Genomic DNA, 19,526 nt, shown 5'->3' with positions numbered 1-19,526 from the left:
GATCCTTAACCCACTGAGGCAGGCCAGGGATCGAACCCACATCCTCATGGTTCCTAGTTGGATTCGCTTCCACTGCACCATGATGGGAACTCCAAGCTTTTAATACTTTTTTTTGTTTATCCATGATTTAGCATGATTGGTAGTAAAATGTAATGTATTTTTAATGAAAATGTTTCAATGTTTACTGCTATGTTTGCTACAATGCTGTTTAGTTCCTTTTACACATAAATTTAAATTTATATGATAGGAAGGGGTGAGTTACAGGAAAGAACTTGTAACTTGCTTTGATCCTAAGATTTGGCTCATGAATATATAGTATAAAACCAAGATAGATCAAGAGTTTCTTGAGATTAGGGACCACTTCTCGTTTGTCTTTGTATACATTGCAGGTATTTAATGAATGCTTTTTGAATATTGTATGTATTGTTTCGTTTGCTCTAAGAAAAAAGTTACTTTAAAAACTTTATTCTGTGTGTTATTTTATAGGTTATGCTTTCTAATCCAGTGTTAGAAAATCCGGTGAATTTGGAAGCAGCCCAAATATTGATGAAAGATGAAACTCTGTACAGATTAATAATTCTAAGACTTTCCCGCCAGGCATTAAAATGTAAGAAGTGCCTGCTTACTGTTATTTTGCCAATTGTTAATTATTTATAGTAAGGAAATGATCTCACAAATAACTTGTATATGGGAATATTTTCTGTACCCATTTTTAGTAATGAAGTCATACTAAGATCTCTCTTACGATCCCTCTTTGTCAAACCCATCCGTCTGATCCTTTTTTAAAGATTATTAAAAACTGTAAGCTTAGTAGCTTTAAATGTCATGATCATATGGACAAATGGTGGCCACTGAAACTAGTCTACCCATCGTAAAGATAGGACATCAGTGTTAACGCTCTGATCTATAGCGGATACTTCTTGTCTTCACCTTTCTTACCCCAGATCTCACTGATATGGGACACCTTTCCCCTTGGTTAGCAAAATGTTCCATTTTGGTTTTCTGGAGAGTCCTCCTTCCACGTATTTCTTCAAAGATCCCATGTGGAAATGACACCTGTGGCTCTTCAGTTTTTCTGCCCTTTTGACCAGAGTTTTTCTGATACCCTTGGTTTGCTCTCTCTCATCCTTCCAGCAACCTTTTCATGACTCTTAGCTCCATCACCTCTGTTGCTCCTGTGCTCTCTCTGCAGTTAGCAGAGCAGTGCTCTTGGCTCCTTGTGCCCAGAGGGGTTTGCCACAAATGAAGGCTGGGCTCCTGGTGACACAGCTCTTTGCTTTATATTTGGCCCCTCTTTTCCACAGGGCGTACTAACTGGTATTGTCACCTCTCCAATTGGCAGGCCTTGTTGTTCAGACTCACCATGCCAAACTGATCTCTCTCGTGCCTTTTCTCTCTTATGTCTGTGATCTCTTTTTCCAGTCCCTCTAAGACCTGCCAGTCCATTAGTCAGATCTGTATAATTTGTGACCAAGTTCAGGTGCTCCTCCACAGGGTGTCCAGGTCTGATGCAGTGCTCATCAGGCATCTTTTTCAGTATCTTCAAATATGTCATGGTTGTCCCAGAGTTCTTCAAAATCCCCTGACGGTTTTGAAGTGGGTTTGTATACCGAAGAATGGTACTGCTTCCCTCTGATCATACTGGAATACTGCAGCATCCACCTCCGTGCCCAGTATCCTTGACACTCATTAAATGTTTGTGGAATGGCTGAATGAATGATGTGCATCTCTTAACCTTTTGTTGAGCCCCACAGTACTATCATCATACAGAAATATTCTACACAAAGCTATGTTCATATTCTGGAGGATGGAAATTTAAAAACAGGTTTTAAAGAATTTTCTATGGCAAATAATTCTGTGCGATAGAATTTGGTTTTGCCCTGCAGAGAGAAGGATGAGAAGAAACCAGAAGACAGATTGGCTCTTTCTTTTCTCTTAGGCTGACGTCACCCCTCATTCCTTTCAGTTCCCCAGCATTACCATCAGACCAGACAGGAAAACTGTCCGTGTTGCCAAAGCACCCAGCAAATGAGTGACAAAGCAAATAGTGCTTTGGCAATTTCTCACTATAGTCTTTATTTGTGTTGCTGAAATATATGGAAATCCAAGACAGAAAATAGTTATTATCTTGCCTGCCACCACAGCAGGACTGGAATGGTACCTACAGAGCCAGGAAGAGAATGATTTTCTGCAGCTTCATATGGGTAAAGTGCTGTGATATACAGTGGAGGCAGTTGCTATGGTGGGACATGCAGAAAACTCATTCACTCTAAATTAAATGGTAGAGTAGTATTGTGTGGATTTCTGTGAAAAATTGCATCCAATGAGAATGAATTACCGGTAAAAACTTGGGGGAAAATAAGGTCTCTACTACAATGCTGCAAGAATCAGTTCTTGGAGTTCCCTTGTGGTGCAGAGAGTTAAGGATCTGATGTTGTCATATATATTGAATATATTAATAGATCTAGAAAAATGTAGAGGAAATTATTGTCCTGTTTTTATTTTTTGATTTTTAAAAATTAAACCATAGTCAGTTTATTATGTTATTTTAGATTCAGGGGTACAGCAAAGTGATATATATTTTTTCAGATCTTTTCCCTTCTTGGTTGTTGCAAAATATTGAGTATAGTCCTTGTTGGTTATCTATTTTATATATAGTAGTGTGTATATGTTAATCCCAAACTCTTAATTTATTGCTCTTTTCCTTTCTCCTTTGGTAAACATAAATAAGGTTTTTATGTCTGTGAGTCTATTTCTGTTTTGTATGTAAGTTCATTTGTAAAATTTTTTAAAAGATTCTGCATATAAGTGATATTTGATATTTGCCTTTCTCTGAATGGCTTACTTCTTAGTACAATAATCTCTAGGTCCATCCACGTTGCTCTAAATGGCATTATTTCATTCTTTTTTATGGCTGAGTAGTATTTCACAGTCGAAATATATATGTATTCACACACATCTTCTTCATATTCATCACATCTTCTTTATTGATTCATCTATCGATGGACATTTAGGTTGCTTCCATATCTTAGCTATTGTAAATAGTGCTGCAGTGAACACTGAGGTACATGTATCTTTTCAAATTATGATTTTCTCCAGATATATGCCCAGGGGTGGGATTGTGGGATCATATAGTAGTTCTATATTTAGTTTTCTGAGGAATCTCCATACTGTTCTCCATAGTAGCTGTAACATTTTACATTCCCACCAATTGTGAAGAAAGGTTAATTTTCTCCACACCTTCTCCAGCATTTATTATTTGTAGACTTTTTGATGATGGCCATTCTGACCAGTGGGAGGTGATAGCTCACTGAAGTTTTGTTTTGCATTTCTCTAATAATTAGTGATATTGAACATCTTTTCCTGTGACTTTTGTCTATCCATATGTCTTCTTTGGAAAAATATCTTTTTAGATTTTTTTACCTTTTTTGATTGGGTTCTTCAGGTTTTTTGGGGTTTTTTTGGGGATATAAAGCTGTATGAGCTGCTTGTATATTTTGGAGATTAATGTCTTGGTCACATTGTTTGCAAATATTTTCTTCCATTCTATAGGTTGTCATTTTGTTTTGTTTATGATTTCTTTTGTTGTGTAAAAGCTTTTTATTTTAAGTCCCAGTTCCTTATTTTTGTTTTATTTTATTTTTATTTTCCTTACTCTACGAAGTAGATCTGAAAAGATATTCCTGCAATTTATAGCAAAGAGTGTTCTGCCTATGTTTCCTCTTAAGAGTTTTATAGTATCTGGTTTTACACTTAGGTCTTTCATCTATTTTCAGTTTGGTGTAAGAAAATGTTTTAATCTCATTCATTTACGTTTAACTGTCCAGTTTTCCCAGCACCACTTATTTAAGAGACTGTCTTTTCTCCATTGTATATTATTTGCCTCCTTTGTCATAAACTTATGAATCCATAGGTGCATAGACTTATCTGAGCTTTCTATCATGTTCCATTGATCTATATTTCTGTTATTGATGATGACAACTTTGTAGTATAGCCTGAAGTCAAGGGCGTGATTCCTCAAGCCACAATTTTCTTTCTCAGAATTGCTTTGGCTATTTGGAGTTTTTTGTTTACATAAAAATTAAAAATTTTTTTGTTCCGATTCTCTGAAAAATACCATTGGTAACTTGATAGGGATTGCATTGAATCTGTAGATTGCCTTGGGTAGTATAATCATTTTTGACAATATCGGTTCTTCTAATCCAAGAATCTTTCCATCTGTTGTGATGGAAAGATCACTGTCAAATGGTTTATCTTTTCATGTTTGTGTCATCTTTGATTTCTTTCATCAGTGTCATAGTTTTCAGAGTATAGGTTTTTAGGTAGGTTTATTTCTAGGTATTTTATTCTTTTTAGGTAGGTTTATTTCTAGGTATTCTTTTCAATGAGATGGTAAGTGCAATTGTTTCTTTAATTTCTCTTTCTGATCTTTTATTGTTAGTGTACAGAAATGCAAGAGACTTCTGTGTATTAATTTTGTATCCTGCAAACTTTTCTAAATTCACTGTTGAGCTCTAGTAGTATTCTGATATCATCTTTAGGATTTTGTATGTATAGTATCATGTCATCTGCAAACATTAACAGTTTTACTTCTTCTTTTCCAACTTGGATTCCTTTTATTTATTTTTTTCTGATTGCCGTGGCTAGGACTTCTAAAACTATGTTGAATAGAAGTGGTGAGAGTGAAATCTTTGTCTTGTTCCTTATCCTAGAGGAAATGCTTCCAGCTTTTCACCATTGAGTATGATGTTATCTCTGGGTTTGTCATATTTGGGCTTTATTACTTTATGAGGTAGTTCCCTCTATGCCCACTTTCTGGAGAGTTTTTATCATAAATGAGTGTGGAATTTTATCAAAAGCTTTTACTGCATCTATTGAGGTGATTGTATGGTTTTCATTCTTTAGTCTGTTCATGTGGTATATCACATTGATTGATTTGTAGATATTGAAGAATCCTTGCAGCTCAGGATAAACCCCACTTGATCATGGTGAATCATCCTTTTAATGTGTTGTTGAATTCAACTTACTAGTATTTTGTTGAGGATTTTTCCATCTATGTTCCTCAGTGATATTGGTCTGTAATTTTCATTTTTGTGGTATCTTTGATTTTGGTATTAGGGTGATGGTGGCCTTATAGAATGAGCTTGGGAGTGTTCCCTCCTCTGTAAATTTTTTGCAATAATTTCCAAAGAATAAGTGTTAGCACTTCTCTCTCTCTCTCTCTTTTTTTTTTTTTTGGTCTTTTTAGGGCAGCATCAGTGGCATATGGAAGTTCTCAGGCAAGGGGGTCAAATTGGAGCTGTAGCTGCCAGTCTATGCCACATCCACAGCAACACCAGATCCAAGCTGCATCTGTGACCTATACCACAGCTCATGGCAATGCCAGATCCTTAATCCACTGAGCAAGGCCAGGAATCAAACCTGCATCCTTATGGATACTAGTTGGGTTCGTTGCTGCTGCACCACCACGGGAATTCATCTTCTCTAAATTTTTGACAGAATTTGCCTGTGAAGCTATCTGGCCCTTGACTTGCATTTGTTAGAAACCTTTTTTTTATAACCAACTCAGTTTTAGTACTTGTAATTGGTCTGTTCATATTTTATATTTCTTCCTGGTTCAGTCTTGAGAGATTATACTTTTCTAAGAATTTGTCCATTTCTTCTGGGTTGTCTATTTTATGGGAATATGGTTGCTTGTAGTCATCTTTTATGATCATTTGCATTTCTGTAATGTCGATAGTAGCTTCTTTTTCATTTCTAATTTTATCGATGAGTCTGGCTAAGGGATTATCACTTTTGTTTATGTTTTTGAGAACCAGCTCTTAGTTTCATTGAGCTTATCTTTTTTTTTTTTAAATCTCCATTTCATTCATTTCTACTGTGATCTTTATGATTTCTTTCCATCTACTTACTTTGGGTTTTGTTTGTTCTTTTTCTAGTTGCCTTAGGTGTAAGATTAGGTTGTTTATTTGAGATTTTCCTTTTTTCCTGAGGTAGCCTTGTGTCACTATAAGCTTCCATCTTATGACTGCTTTTGCTGCATCATATAGGTTTTGGATTGTTTTGTTTTTGTTTTTATTTGACTGTAGATATTTTTAATTTCCTTTTTGATTTCTTTGGTTATTTTTTCGTTATTTAGTAGCTATTGTTTGGCCTCCATGGGTTTGCTTTTTTTTTTTTTTTTTTGCAGTTTTTCCTTATAATTGATTTCTAATCTCATAGTTTTATGTCTGGAGAAGACATTGATGTGATTTCAGTTTTCTTAAATTTACTAAGAAATTTGTGGCCCAGCATGTGATCTATCCTGAAGAATGTTTCATGTGCACTTGAAAACAATGTGTATTCTGCTGCTTTTAGATGGAATGTTCTATAAATATCTCTTAAGACTATTTCATCTAATACATCATTTAAGGCCTGTGTTTCCTTGATTTTCTCTCTGAATGATCTGTCCATTTCTGTAAGTGGGGTGTTAAAGTCCCCCACTATTATTGTGCTATTGTTGATTTCTCCTTTTATAGCTGTCATTTGCCTTATATATTGAGGTGTTCCTGTGTTGGATGAATGTATATTTATAATTGTTGTATCTTCATCTTAGATTGACCCCTGATTATTATGTAGTATCCTTTTTCTCTTGTAACATCTTTATTTTAAAGTCTATTTTGTTTGATAGGAGTATTGCTACTCCAGCCTTCTTTTGATTTCCATTTGCATAAAATACCTTTTTCCATCCCTTCACTTTCATTTTGTATATGTCTCTAGATCTAAAGCATGTCCCTGTAGACAGCATATATATGGATCTTTTTTTTTTTTGTATCCATTCAGCCAGTCTATATGTTTTGGTTGGAGCATTTATTCCATTTACATTTAAGGTTATTATTAATATTTAGGTTCTTATTTTCATTTTATTCATTGTTTTGGATTTGTTTTTGTAGGTCATTTTTTCTTCCTTTCCTCTTTTGTCCTCTTCTCTTATGATTTGTTCACTGTCTTTAGTGTTGTTTTTAGATTCCTTTTTCTTTTTGTATGTGTATCTATTATAGATTTTTGGTTTGTGGTTACCATGAGATTTTAAAATAGAAGTACATATATTTATGTGTATGATTGTTTTGAGTTGCTGATCTCTTAATTTCAAATGCATTTCAAATATCCAGCATTTGTACTCTCCTGCTCTCATGATTATTGGTTTTGATATCATATTTGTGTGTGGATAATTTCTTACCTTTACTGTATGTTTGTCTTTATTGGCGAGCAGTCCCATTTCATAATTATCTTGTTTCCAGTTGTGGCCTTTTCTTTTCTGCCTAGAGAAGTTTCTTTAGCATTTGTTGTAAAGCTGTTTTGATAGGGCTGAATTCTTTTAGCTTTTGCTCATCTGTGAAGCTTTTGATTTCTCCATCAACTCTGAACTAGATCCTTGCTGGGTAGAATATTCTGGTTGTAGGTTTTCCCTTTTTCATCATTTTAAATATATCATTACACTCCCTTCTGGCTTGCAGAGTTTCTGCTGAAAAATCAGCTTATAACCATATGGGAATTCCCTTGAATGTTATTTTTGCTTTTCCCCTTCTGCTTTAAAATTTTCTCTTTGTCTTTTTGTCAATTTGATCACTGTGGCATGTTCCTCCTTGGATTAGTACTGTATGGGACCCTGAACTTCCTGGACTTTGGTGACTGTTTCCTTTTCCAAGTAAGAGAAGTTTTCAGCTGTTATATCTTTAAATATTATGTTAGGCCCTTTCTCTCTCTTCTCCTCTGGAACCCCCATAATGTAAATGTTAGTGTGTTTGATGTTATTCAAGAGGTATCACAAACTATTCTGATTTCTTTTTTCTTTCTTTCTTTCTTTCTTTTTTTTTTTTTTTCAGGCCACACCCCTGGCATGTGGAAGTTCCCAGCCCAGGGATTGAACTCAACACCACAGCTATAACCAGAGCCACAGCAGTGGCAATGCCTTTCCTCATTTCTTTTCATTCTTTTTTCTTTATTCTGTCCCATAGCAGTCATTTCCACCACTTTATCTTCTGCTATTGATTCCTTATAGTATTTTTTCATTTCACTTAATATATTCTTCAGTTCTGTTTGGTTTCTCTTTATATTTTCTCTTTGTTAAAAACTTTTTATAACTTCTCACTCTGTATGTCTATTTTTTTTCCCCTGATTTCTTGGATCATTTTAATGATCATTACTCTGAACTCTTCTCAGGTAGATTGCCTTTCTCCACTTCACTTAGTTCTTCTGAGAGTTTATCTTGTTCCTTTGTCTAGAACATATTCTTTTGCCATCTAATTTTGTTTATAATTCTATTTGTATTTTTATAAATGTAGTAGGATAGTTACATTTCTTGACCTTGGAGAAGTGGCCCTCTGTAGGGGATATCCTATATGTCCCAACAGTGCCCTCCCCTCTCATCACCTAAGGGCCAGAGACCAGTTGGCCCCAGGGTAGTTTCTGACCTGTCTTTGAGGATTCTGTTCTGCAGGCTGTTTATGGTAAGTTTTCTTGCTTCTGGTGTCTTCCCTCTGGAGGATAAGGCTGGTCTAAAGGCTTATGCAGGCTTCCTGGTAGAAGGAGCTAGTGCTTGCCCACTGGTGGGTGGAGCTGGGTCTCGGCCCTATAGTGGGCAGGACTGTGTTAAGGGGTATGTCTAGAGGTAGGTCAGGAAGTATTTAGGTATCCTCTCTACTGATGGATGGGGCTGTGTTCCTGCCCTATTTGTTGTTTGGCCTGAGGTGTCCCAGCCCTGGAGCCTACAGGCTATTGCATGGGGCCAGGCTTGGTGCCAAAATGTTAGCCTCCTAGAGAGCTCATGCCAGCAAATACTCTGTGATTCCTCCACCACCATTGTCCTTGTCCCAGAGTAAGCCAGAGCTGCCCTCCACCTCCTCTGGAGACCCTCCAAGACCAGCAGGTAGGTCTGGCCCAGAATCCTATGAAGTCACTTGCTTTTGCTCTGGATCCTGTGGTGTACAAGACTTGTTGTATGCACCCTCTAAGAGTGTAATCTCTGTTTCTCCCTGTCCTATGAAGTGCCTGTAATCAAACCCCAGTGGCCTTCAAAGCAAAATTCTCTGGGGGCTCCTCTTCCTGATGCCAGACCCCTATGACATGGGGTTCAGGGCTCTTACTCCTGTGGGAGAATGTCTGTGATATAATTGTTCTCTAGTTTGTGATTGCCCACCTGGGGTGGGTATGGGCTTTGATAATATGAGTTTGCCCCTCCTCCTGTCTCATTTTGGGTTTTTTTTTTATGTCTTTGGATGTAGAATATCTTTTTTGGTAACCTCCAACCTTTTTTTTTTTTTTCATTCAATGCTTGTTCAGCAGTTATTTATTTATTTATTTATTTTGGCATTCTCATGAGAGGAGGTGAGCTCAAGGTCCTTATACTCTGCCATCTTGTATCTTTCCATCCTTCTATTATCCCATTTTTAGATAACACAAAACTAGAATAGATAGTTAATTGTATCATGAGAAACTCAAGAGGCAGCTAACTGTATCATCTCTATAGGCATTTATTTACAGCAATAACCTCAGTGCCCAGCATGGCAGTATCTGGTTGTAGGTATTGAATAAAAAAATTGAAGATTGAATTAATGGAAAAAATACATGTAAACTTAGATCCTGATTTTACTTAATAGTTTAAAAAATGCTTTCACATCCTTTTATTTATCTAATTCTCTACCTCTTCCTCAGTGAGGAAACTGAGGACCATGAAGGGATTAGCCCAAGGCCAAGCACAGCAAGCTGCAGAGCCAGAGGTCCAAACTGTGCATTCCCAGTGGTCCTGTATCTCCAGTTCTATGAGATGAGCATAAAGTCATTCATTCCTGATCAAAGAATTAAAATTTTTAAATACAGAATAAAATAGACCTGACTTCATAGCAGAACTTTATGAAACTATGAAATAGTTTTTGGAGAGCTATTTGAAAACAAGCTTAACGTGAATAGAAAGTACCCTCTTATAAAACATGTGTAGTGTGATAACTTTCCCTACTCTGGTTTGGGGTGGGGGCTCTCTACTAGAATACCAGCATGCTCAATTTGGAGCATCACATTTCTTGTGGCTGAAAAAACTGTGTTTAGCTAATGGAAGAAAAGGTAAAAGACAGCTGCAAAAGCTGTTTTTAAAATTTTGAAGGAATTTCCTATGGAAAAGGGAAATTTCTTTTTTTATCACTCCAGGAATCTTAAGTCAGGCTAATGTTGAAGCTACTAGTCAGTCACAGCTTCCATAGGCTTGCTAGGTTATAGCCACTGATGTCCAGGATATATGCTTGTCCCTTATTTGTGCCAGAACATATCTTGAATGTACTGGGGGCTTTTTTCTCATAATTAGTGGTCTAGAATTAATTTTGTTAGCCTAAGTCTAAGCCTGGCATTTGATATGTAGACATGCCAATGCCTCTCATTCCCCAGACTTTCCCTAACATCTGTTCTTGGCAAAAAGCTAGGTCTTTGCCTTAGGGTACTGACAAGAACACACAAGCTCTGAGTTTAGATTCTATTAGTGGAGGTCCTAATGACCTTTCCATGTCCTGGCAGCATCTTCTTGTGGCCTAGACCCTGACTCCCTTACTTATAGTTTTGGTGCTCATACAGACCAGACTACCTAGGATAGTCCTGGTATAATTATTTCTAGTTTTCCCTTTCACTCCATGTTCCAGTTTGGACAACAAGTTACATGGTCAGTTGGATTAACTGATCTTCCCTAGAATCAAATGCCATCATAGTTGTAGCATACCCAGTGGTAAAGTCCATCCACGCCCCAACTGGCCAAAGATGAAGGACTTTCTAACAATTCAAGTTGCCTAAGAATGAGCAAAGCTGTGTTGGCAGGTGGTAAACTCCCTATTGCTAAAGGTATGTTTTTGTAGCTAGTATTCATTCAGTAGAACTTACAGACTGTTTTTCAGGGATGTTGTCAAAGAGCATTTTGCCCAGTGTTGGAAGTTGGACAAGGGGATCTTTCAAGTGCCTTCCAGGTCAGACTTCAGTTTGGTTATGAAAACTTGGAGATCTGGAAAGAGACAGTGCATAACAACTGTTTGACCTCCTAGACTCTCAGTATTGCTACTTATTTTCTAATTTATTACAAAAGGATTTCATATATAGTAGTTCCCCCTTATCTGCAATTTCACTTTTCCAGTTTTCCGTTACCTGCGGTCAACCATAGGCTGAAAGTAGGTATTAAGTAGAAAATTTCAGAAATAAACAATTCGTAAGTTTTAAGTTGTGCACCATTCTGAGTAGCATGATCCAGCTTCGACCCTCCTGGGACAGGAATTTTCTCTTTGGCCAGTGTCTCCTGCCTGTTAGTCACTTAGTAGCTATCTGGGTTATCAAATCAACTGTCTGATATTTAAGGTATTGCAGTGCTTATGTTCAAGTGACACATCTTATTTAATCATGGTCCCAAAGCACAGGAGTAGTGCTGCTGGCCATTCAGATATGCCAAGCAGAATCCATAAAATGCTTCCTTGAAGTAAAAAGTGAAAGTTCTTGACTTAATAAGGAAAGAAAAAAAATCATATGCTGAGTTGCTGCTAAGATTTATGGTAAGAATGAATCTTCTATCCATGAAACTGTGAAGAAGGAAAAAGAAATTTATGCTAGTTTGGCCATGATACCTCAAACTGCAAAAGTTACAGCTACAGTACCTGATAAGTGCTTACTTAAGGAAAAAAAGTCCTTAAATTTGTATGAGCTATTTTGTGAGAGAGAGAGATCACATTCACATAGCTTTTATTATAGTGTATTGTTATAATTTTTCTATTAGCTATTGTTATTAATAGCTTTCTGTTCCTAAGTTACAAATCAAGCTTTATCATAGATACATATGTAAAGGAAAAAAAAAAAAACAAACCCTAGTACATATAGGGTTTGATACTATCTATGGTTTTAGGTATCCACTTGGGGGCTTGGAGTGTATCCCTTGCCAACAAGGGGAACTGCTGTAAACCCATATGGCTTTTCTTTTTTCCAGTTTGTCCTAGTGCATTTTTGTTCCTATGTGGTTATATGGTCAAATTACTTTCTGTTTATCATGTTTGTTTTGATGTTTAAAACATAGGGATCATATAATCTATAAAATCTTTGGTTGAAAGAAAATGCAAGCATATAAAAATAATTGACTAATGGTACCAAGCCTAAGGTAGTAATTTTTCTCGTAGCCAGATATATCCCTATAGCCTTTGTTAAGGGAGAATCATTCTACTAATAGTAGTTTCAGATTCTTATCTAAATGAACTAAACTGTAACACAATTACTGACAAATATTATGACAATCCTAATACAAGAATAGAGAATTATAGAAATAGTAGGGAGATTATACTACTAATTCACATTATGTACTTTTAAAAAACCTGATAATTGTGCAAATACATCCCGTTCTGCTTGCAGTTAGGAAGGTGTTGTGATAAGCGTCTGATTCTTCTTCAGTTTTTCAATTTATCCTCTGTTTTTCTTTTTAAGTCCTCATCACTATAGATCATTTCTATGATTGGAGCAGGTGACAGATCATAGGATTTTAGGTGTTGGTTTTTTTTCTCTTTTAGAGGGAGTACTTGTTAGATGCAGGAATGCTCTTTCCTCTGTTTCCAGAGGAACCTTCTTTCTGGATGTCAGAAGAAAACTTGAGTGCAGCAGCATATAGCTTACTCATTAAAGAACTTGAGCTTCAGCACCATTATTCATGACTCCGGTATTATTACAGATACTCTGTTGTCACATGTGGGAGACCTGAGTTTAACAGGATGGTGTGCAGGATCTGTTTGCTGGGGTCACAAACCTCTTTTTTCCTATTTGTATTTCATTGCACCAGATAGTCCAGTAACTTTTAGCAAAGTCTCTAAAGTTGTTTGTTTTAAATAACACTGTTAAAGTATTTATTTTCTGTCAAAGAAAAATTGTTCATGACTTTATTTTATTTTATTTTTGCCATTTCTTGGGCCGCTCACGCAGCATATGGAGGTTCCCAGGCTAGGGGTGGAATCAGAGCTGTAGCCACCAGCCTACGCCAGAGCCACAGCAACGCGGGATCCGAGCCGCCTCTGCAACCTACACCATAGCTCACGGCAACACCATAGCTCACGGCAACGCCGGATCATTAACCCACTGAGCAAGGGTAGGGACCGAACCCGCAACCTCATGGTTCCTAGTCGGATTCGTTAACCACTGCGCCACAAAGGGAACTCCTGTTCATGACTTTAAAGGACAAATAATACAAATCATTTTTTTTAAGAAAATAAAGCAGGCCTTGGAAGCCACACCCACCATGGATAAGAGCCACCCCACAAGATACCAACAGCTTTCAACACTTTTAGTTGCTTCTTTTCGTATTTACCACTATATTTCTAAGTTTATTCTATACTAATATTTCTGAGGTTTTCAGTTACTTCTTCTGAAAGGTAAAGATTTTTGTTTGTTTTGTTTTGTTTTGTTTTTTGGCTACACCTGAAGCACTTGGAAGTTCCCAGGCCAAGGACTGAATCCAAGCTGCAGCTGTGACCTATGCCACAGCTGTAGCAATGCCAGGTGCTTAACCTACTGTGCCACAGCAGAAATTCCAAGATTTAGTTTTTATACTGCCATTTTCATGCACATTTTCTCCCTCCCATTCTCCTAACCTAATTTGTCTACATTAATATGACTTAGTAAGTATGTATCACAGATGAGCCATAAATGATTATTTTTCTTTTCTTGTGAAAATAGCCTATTTTCTCATTTCCTTGTCTTTGTTTCCTGGGATTTTTTTTTTTTTTGGCTTTAAAAGAAAATCTACCATTTATTCTTTCCATAAATTTTCCGACAGAGCTATAGGAAAAAATGCCAGGTGTTCAGTCAGTTTGGTTTTTCCCCTGGGAGACATCGTTCCTGAGGCACTCAGCCTCCTCCTCCAGTTCTGGGTTGGCAATTCTCTCACTGGGATCTTGGGTGACCCTTTTAGCCTGCTTTTTGGGCTGGAGCTCCTGCTGGATCCCTCCTTTTCCTCTTGGTTGGTTTGTGACTTCATTTTGTTGGAGCTCTTCCTCCAGGAACTTCCTAGTACGTGAGAGCTGAATCTTTTTATTACTTGGCATGCCTAAAAATGTATCTGTTGCATTCTGAGATGTTCATAATTTGGTTAAACTTTTGGTTAAATAGTTTGAAAATAATTTTCTTTCAGAGTCGTAGAGACCCTTTTACCTCCCAGTTTCTAGCGTTGCTCTTAAGAACTCTGGTTTTATTCAGACGTCCAATTCTTCACAAGTGATATATTTTCATTCTGGAAGCTTTTAAAATCTTTTCTTTATTCCTAGTGATCTGAAATTTCTCGATAATGTTTCTTAGTGTAGTTTTAATTTTTTTTCTTCCTCATTCATTATTTAGGGCTTTTAGTAGGCTGTTTAAATCTCAAACTCTAATTTTTCAGTTTTGGAAATTTTTATGTGATTTCTTTTATAATTTCTTTTCCCTCCAGTTTTCCTGTTCTCTATTCTAAATCTCCAAAGGTTTGAATGTGAGATCTCTGATCTGTTACACTCATTTTTTTAAAAAATTCAATGAATTTTATTATATTTTTTGTTGTACAACCATCATCACAACCTAATTTTGGAACATTTCCATCCCAAACCTCCAGATGATCCCTCCCCCCACCACCACCCTGTCTCCTTTGGTAACCAGAGTTTTTCAAACTCTGTGAATCCATTTCTGTTCTCAAATAAGTTCAATGTATCCTTTTTTAGATTCCACATATAAATGATAGCATATGATGTTTGTGTCTCACTATCTAATTTCACTTAGCATGATAATTTCTAGGTCCATCTGTGTTGCTGCAAATGCCATTATTTCATTCCTTTTTGTGGCTGATTAATATTCCCTTGTGTCTATGTACCACATCTTCTTGATCCACTCCTCTGTCAATGGGCATTTAGATTGCTTCCATGTCTTGGCTATTGTATATAGCGCTGCAATGAACATTGGGGTACATGTATCTTTTCAAGTCATGGTTTTCTCTGGATAGATGCCCGGGAGTGGGATTGTTGGATCATATGGTAATTCTATTTGTATTTTTTTGAGGAATCCACATACTGTTTTCTAATTTACATTTCCACCAACAGTGTAAAGGAGTTCCCTTTTTCTCCACACCCTCTCCAGCATTTATTGTTTGTAGACATTTTGGATGATGGCCATTTTGGCTGGTATAAGGTGGTACCACATAATAGTTTTGATTTGCATTTCTCTAATAATTATATTACTCTCATTTTAAAAAATCTGTTTTCTCTGATTATCCATCTCTTTGCTTTTTGTTCTATACTCTTGAAAATGTCCAGAAAAGTATGTTCCTCATTCTTATTTTTCTCCCTGTTTACTTGTTTTGGTTGTTATTGTTCATGATAATGACTTTACTTAAATATCTACTGATCTTTGACTATCCATCTGTATGATAGACATGTGATGAATGAAAATCATTGAAAAGATTGGAAATTTTGAATGCAAACTGGACGTTGATGGTTTTATCTCATCGTAGGGTTACCCAATGAGGACCTGAACTTAGCATCAGTTAAGGCTTGACTGTTTTTTCTAAGATGAATCCTCCAGTTTTATGCCTGAAGAGAGAGGTTTTAACTAGTTACACTCTAGGAGCTGGACAAGGAGAGGGAGTAAGGAGTCCTTCTTATTCAATATGAATCATTTGATTTATTCCCTGCCTTCAGTCCCTTACCATACTCTTGTTCGGCTTTATACCTAGTCTTCCATCCTTCTTTCTCAGTTTCTCCAGAATTAGACCTCCTCCCTCCTGCCCAGATAGTGATGGCCATCTGGTTGCATAGGATGAAGGGTATGTCTTTGGTGTCTGTGCTATACCTTTCACCTTTCAGGGGTATCTGGGACCTCTAATTCCTGCATCATTTCTCAAATTCTGAAGTGTAAATCTACTTGCTTTTTATTGGCCCCTTCTCATCCTGACATAAAGTTTCAAATTTCTGTGGTCCATGAAGAAGATTACCAGTTGACATTTGCTTTCTGTCTTGAAATTTTTTCTTGCCATCTTTCTCTTACTGTCTTTGAGGTTTTACACCTTATTTTTATTCCTTTATTATCATCTTATTGAGGCTTTGGAAAGATTGCGCTTAAGGCCATATATTCAGTCTTCCAAGTAAACTGGAATCTTTTCATATTTTTCTTTGCAGTGAACAATGACAGTTCTGAGTCACATAAAGAGCCAGATAAACTTATCAGGTAAGTTTTTCTCTATATAATTCCATACCAGTTTATGTACTAAAAGAACCATTGATTTAAGCTATGTCTTCTATTTTCATTTTTTTTATCTTTGAAAACTTTTTATTTTTCATTTAAATATATTTTATCTTACAATAGCTCCCTACAATGATATTTTCAGGAAGAACATAGAAAAGATTGAATTCTTTCTAGATCATTGAATTAAAATTGAATGTAACTACATTAGCTTGCCTATTCTTTTAGTTTTTATTTTTTGTGGCTTAAAAAGAAAAAAAAAGCATGTTTTCTACATTATAGATACAACCAGTATAGATCACAAAAGTCCAGACAATTTAGAAGAATATAATATTATGGAGGAAAATGGTGAGACTTAGGACCAAAGCTGTTGTATACTTGGGAGACCACCTGACAATGTGACATCAATTCAGCCTTAAACACCTGGACAAAGTGTAGGTCTGTAATCTCAAATAGGAGTCTGCATTTAGCTTCTCTAGAATTTCCGTCAGTCTATTTTGATAGTCAGTCAGATGTAGAAAACAGCCAACTCACTAGCGTTGACATAATGGTCGATCTATCTTTTTTTTTTTTTAACTGTTCATGCTCTAAAAAAGGATCCTCTTAGTGGATTATTAACAGCAAAAATGTTCCCAAGAGACTGAAATCAAAAGAGTACATTGAAGAAGGAACCCTCACATCAGGGCTCTGTCCCAGAATGTGAGGCAGGGTTGTATCAAGGGGCTTTGTGCCTGGAAGTGTTAGAAGTGCAGAATTAGAAGACCCAGAAGAACCGACAGTGTGATGAATTGGGATGTGATAGCAAGGGCATTGACCTTGTCTGTCCCCCGCATTCAGATGAGGACCAACCAGTAACAATGGTGGGATCTATCTTAGGTAGGAGCAGGAAGAAGGGGAAGCCCCATTACAGGGAGGAAATTTGGCCCTTCAGTTCTTTGTCCAAGACCCTGAGTCCTTCATCAGACAGGCAGCAAGGCAGCATGAGGGTCCAGCCCTGATCACAGGGCTCTAAAATCTGAGGTCTGGGAGAAAGATTGAACTATTATTTAGTTGAAATGACTCAAGAACCATGGTGAGATAAACTTACAGATGGTGTTATCCTGAAAAATCAAGATTTGTGACAGTGAAAGGAAAAAAATTAATGGGAAGTTGGGAGAGAGTGTTATCTCATGGGTACTGGGAGATTCTGGGCAGAGAGAATAACTAGGGTATTGATCCTACCGGTGTGTGGGAGGATGAGCAAGAAAGCCGCTGAAGCTGGAACCCAGCAAGGGGGGCAGAAGAGGTGGGTAGGGGTTGAGGTAAGAGAAGAAGGTAGGGCCAGATCACTTAGGGCTTTACATACCACACAAGGAATTTGCATTTTATTAACCTGGCAGTGGGAATTGGGACACAGCTGGACAGCTTTTAAGAAGGGGAAAGACACAATCAGATTTACACTTTAAAAGGACTGCTCTAACTGCTGTGTGGGGAATCATTTGTGAAGAATCTAAGGCAGAAGCAAGGAGAAGAAGGCCACGGGAGACACTCGGTGTTTCAGGCTAGGATTGAGGGCAGAGATGTGGAGAGGAAGGTAAGTGGATAAAGTGGCTGGATTCAAGGCTGGTTTGATTAGGGTATGTGAGAAAGTGGAATCAAGGGTTGTCAGTAGATTGTGGTTTGAACTAGGGGGGCACTGCTGTGCCATGCTGAGATGGGGAAGACTGGAAAAGCACACCCCCCACGAAAACTAACCCCAGTTATTTCATAATCCCAGTTATTGATGAGGATGTGATTTCACTGGACTCTCTGACGTCACCATCTATGTTGTGCCATTTGACATGCCCACAGCCAGTGTGAACACAGCGTAGCAATTTCTTATAATGTCAAAACCTCGTCTGCCCTCTAACCCACTCCCAAGTATTTATCTTAGAGGAATGAAAATATATATTCACAAAAAGATGAGTACACAAATGTTCAGAGGAGCTTTATGTATAATATCTCAAACTGAAAACAGCTAAAATGTCCATCAACAATCAACATTATATATTCAACAGTCGAATATATAAATAAGTTGTTCTGTATTTATAAATTGAATAGTCTCAGCAATAAAAGTGAACTGTTGATAGGTGCAACAACTTGGGATGATAATGCAGACATTATGTTGAGTGAAAAAAAAAACAGAGTGGTAAAAGAGTCCATGCTGTATGATCCAATTTATATGAAGTTCCAGGACAGGCAAAACTAATCTGTGGTGATGGAGATGGGACCAGTGATGACCCAAAGTGTCAAAGGAGATGGGAAAGGAGCAGCAGGGAACGTCAAGACTAATGAAAATATTCTCTATCTTGTTTGGGCTTGTGGTTAAGCAGGTGTATGCTTGTATCAAAACTCATCCATCCGCACTCTTACAACCTGTGCATTTTATTGAATGTAAATTACACTTTGACAAAGTTGGTTTTTAAAAGTATCCAACTAACTTCATTAACTCTTTTGTAAATCTAAAGTTACTTCAAAATTTAAAAAAAAGTAAAGGCATTCAAGCTCTTTCAGGAAATAAAGTAAGCATGCTTCCAAACTTCCAAACTCGGATCCTAAATCCTATCACAGGAAAGGAAAATTATGGAGTTCCCATCGTGGCGCAGTGGTTAACGAATCCGACTAGGAACCATGAGGTTGCAGGTTCAGTCCCTGCCCTTGCTCAGTGGGTTAACGATCCAGCGTTGCTGTGAGCTGTGGTGTAGGTTGCAGACGCGGCTCAAATCCCGCATTGCTGTGGCTCTGGCGTAGGCCAGTGACTACAGCTCCGATTCAACCCCTAGCCTGGGAACCTCCATATGCTGTGGGAGTGGCCCAAGAAATAGCAAAAAAAAAAAAGAAAGAAAGGAAAATTATAGGCCAGTACCTCTCATAAAACTGAAATGCATACATCCTAATCAAAATTTTAGCAAATTGTGGAGTTCCTCTCATGGCTCAGCAGAAACGAATCTGACCAGCATCCATGAGGATGCCGGTTCAATCCCTGGCCTCGCTCAGTGAGTTAAGGATCCGGCATTGCCCTGAGCCATGATGTAGGCCAAAGATGAGGCTCAGATCCTGTGTTGCTGTGGCTGTGGTGTAGGCTGGCAGCTATAGCTCCTATTCGACCCCTAGCCTGGGAACCCACATTGCCACGTGTGCGGCCCTAAAAAGATTAAAAAAAAAAAAAAAAAAAGAATAAGTATGCTCATTATCTCCACTTCTATCTGACATTGTATTGGCATCCTAGCCAGTGCAATGATGGAAGGAAAAGAAACAAAAGTTATAAAATT

General features: G+C 37.4%; 1 protein-coding gene across 1 annotated transcript in view; it reads left to right on the top strand.

The window, feature by feature from the left end:
• UBE2U (ubiquitin conjugating enzyme E2 U) overlaps positions 1 to 19,526 on the top strand; it is a 47,163-nt gene that overhangs the window by 16,434 nt on the left and 11,203 nt on the right. The window contains exons 5-6 of the mRNA XM_047788807.1: positions 487 to 607; positions 16,173 to 16,221. Of these exons, the coding sequence (XP_047644763.1) occupies positions 487 to 607; positions 16,173 to 16,221 (170 nt within the window). The remainder of the gene's footprint in view (positions 1 to 486; positions 608 to 16,172; positions 16,222 to 19,526) is intronic.

The sequence above is a fragment of the Phacochoerus africanus genome, chromosome 8, assembly GCF_016906955.1.
Source record: "Phacochoerus africanus isolate WHEZ1 chromosome 8, ROS_Pafr_v1, whole genome shotgun sequence".
Taxonomy (NCBI): Eukaryota; Metazoa; Chordata; class Mammalia; order Artiodactyla; family Suidae; genus Phacochoerus; species Phacochoerus africanus.
The sequence above is the reverse complement of the archived record's forward strand: the minus strand, read 5'-3'. Positions and strand labels throughout refer to the sequence as shown.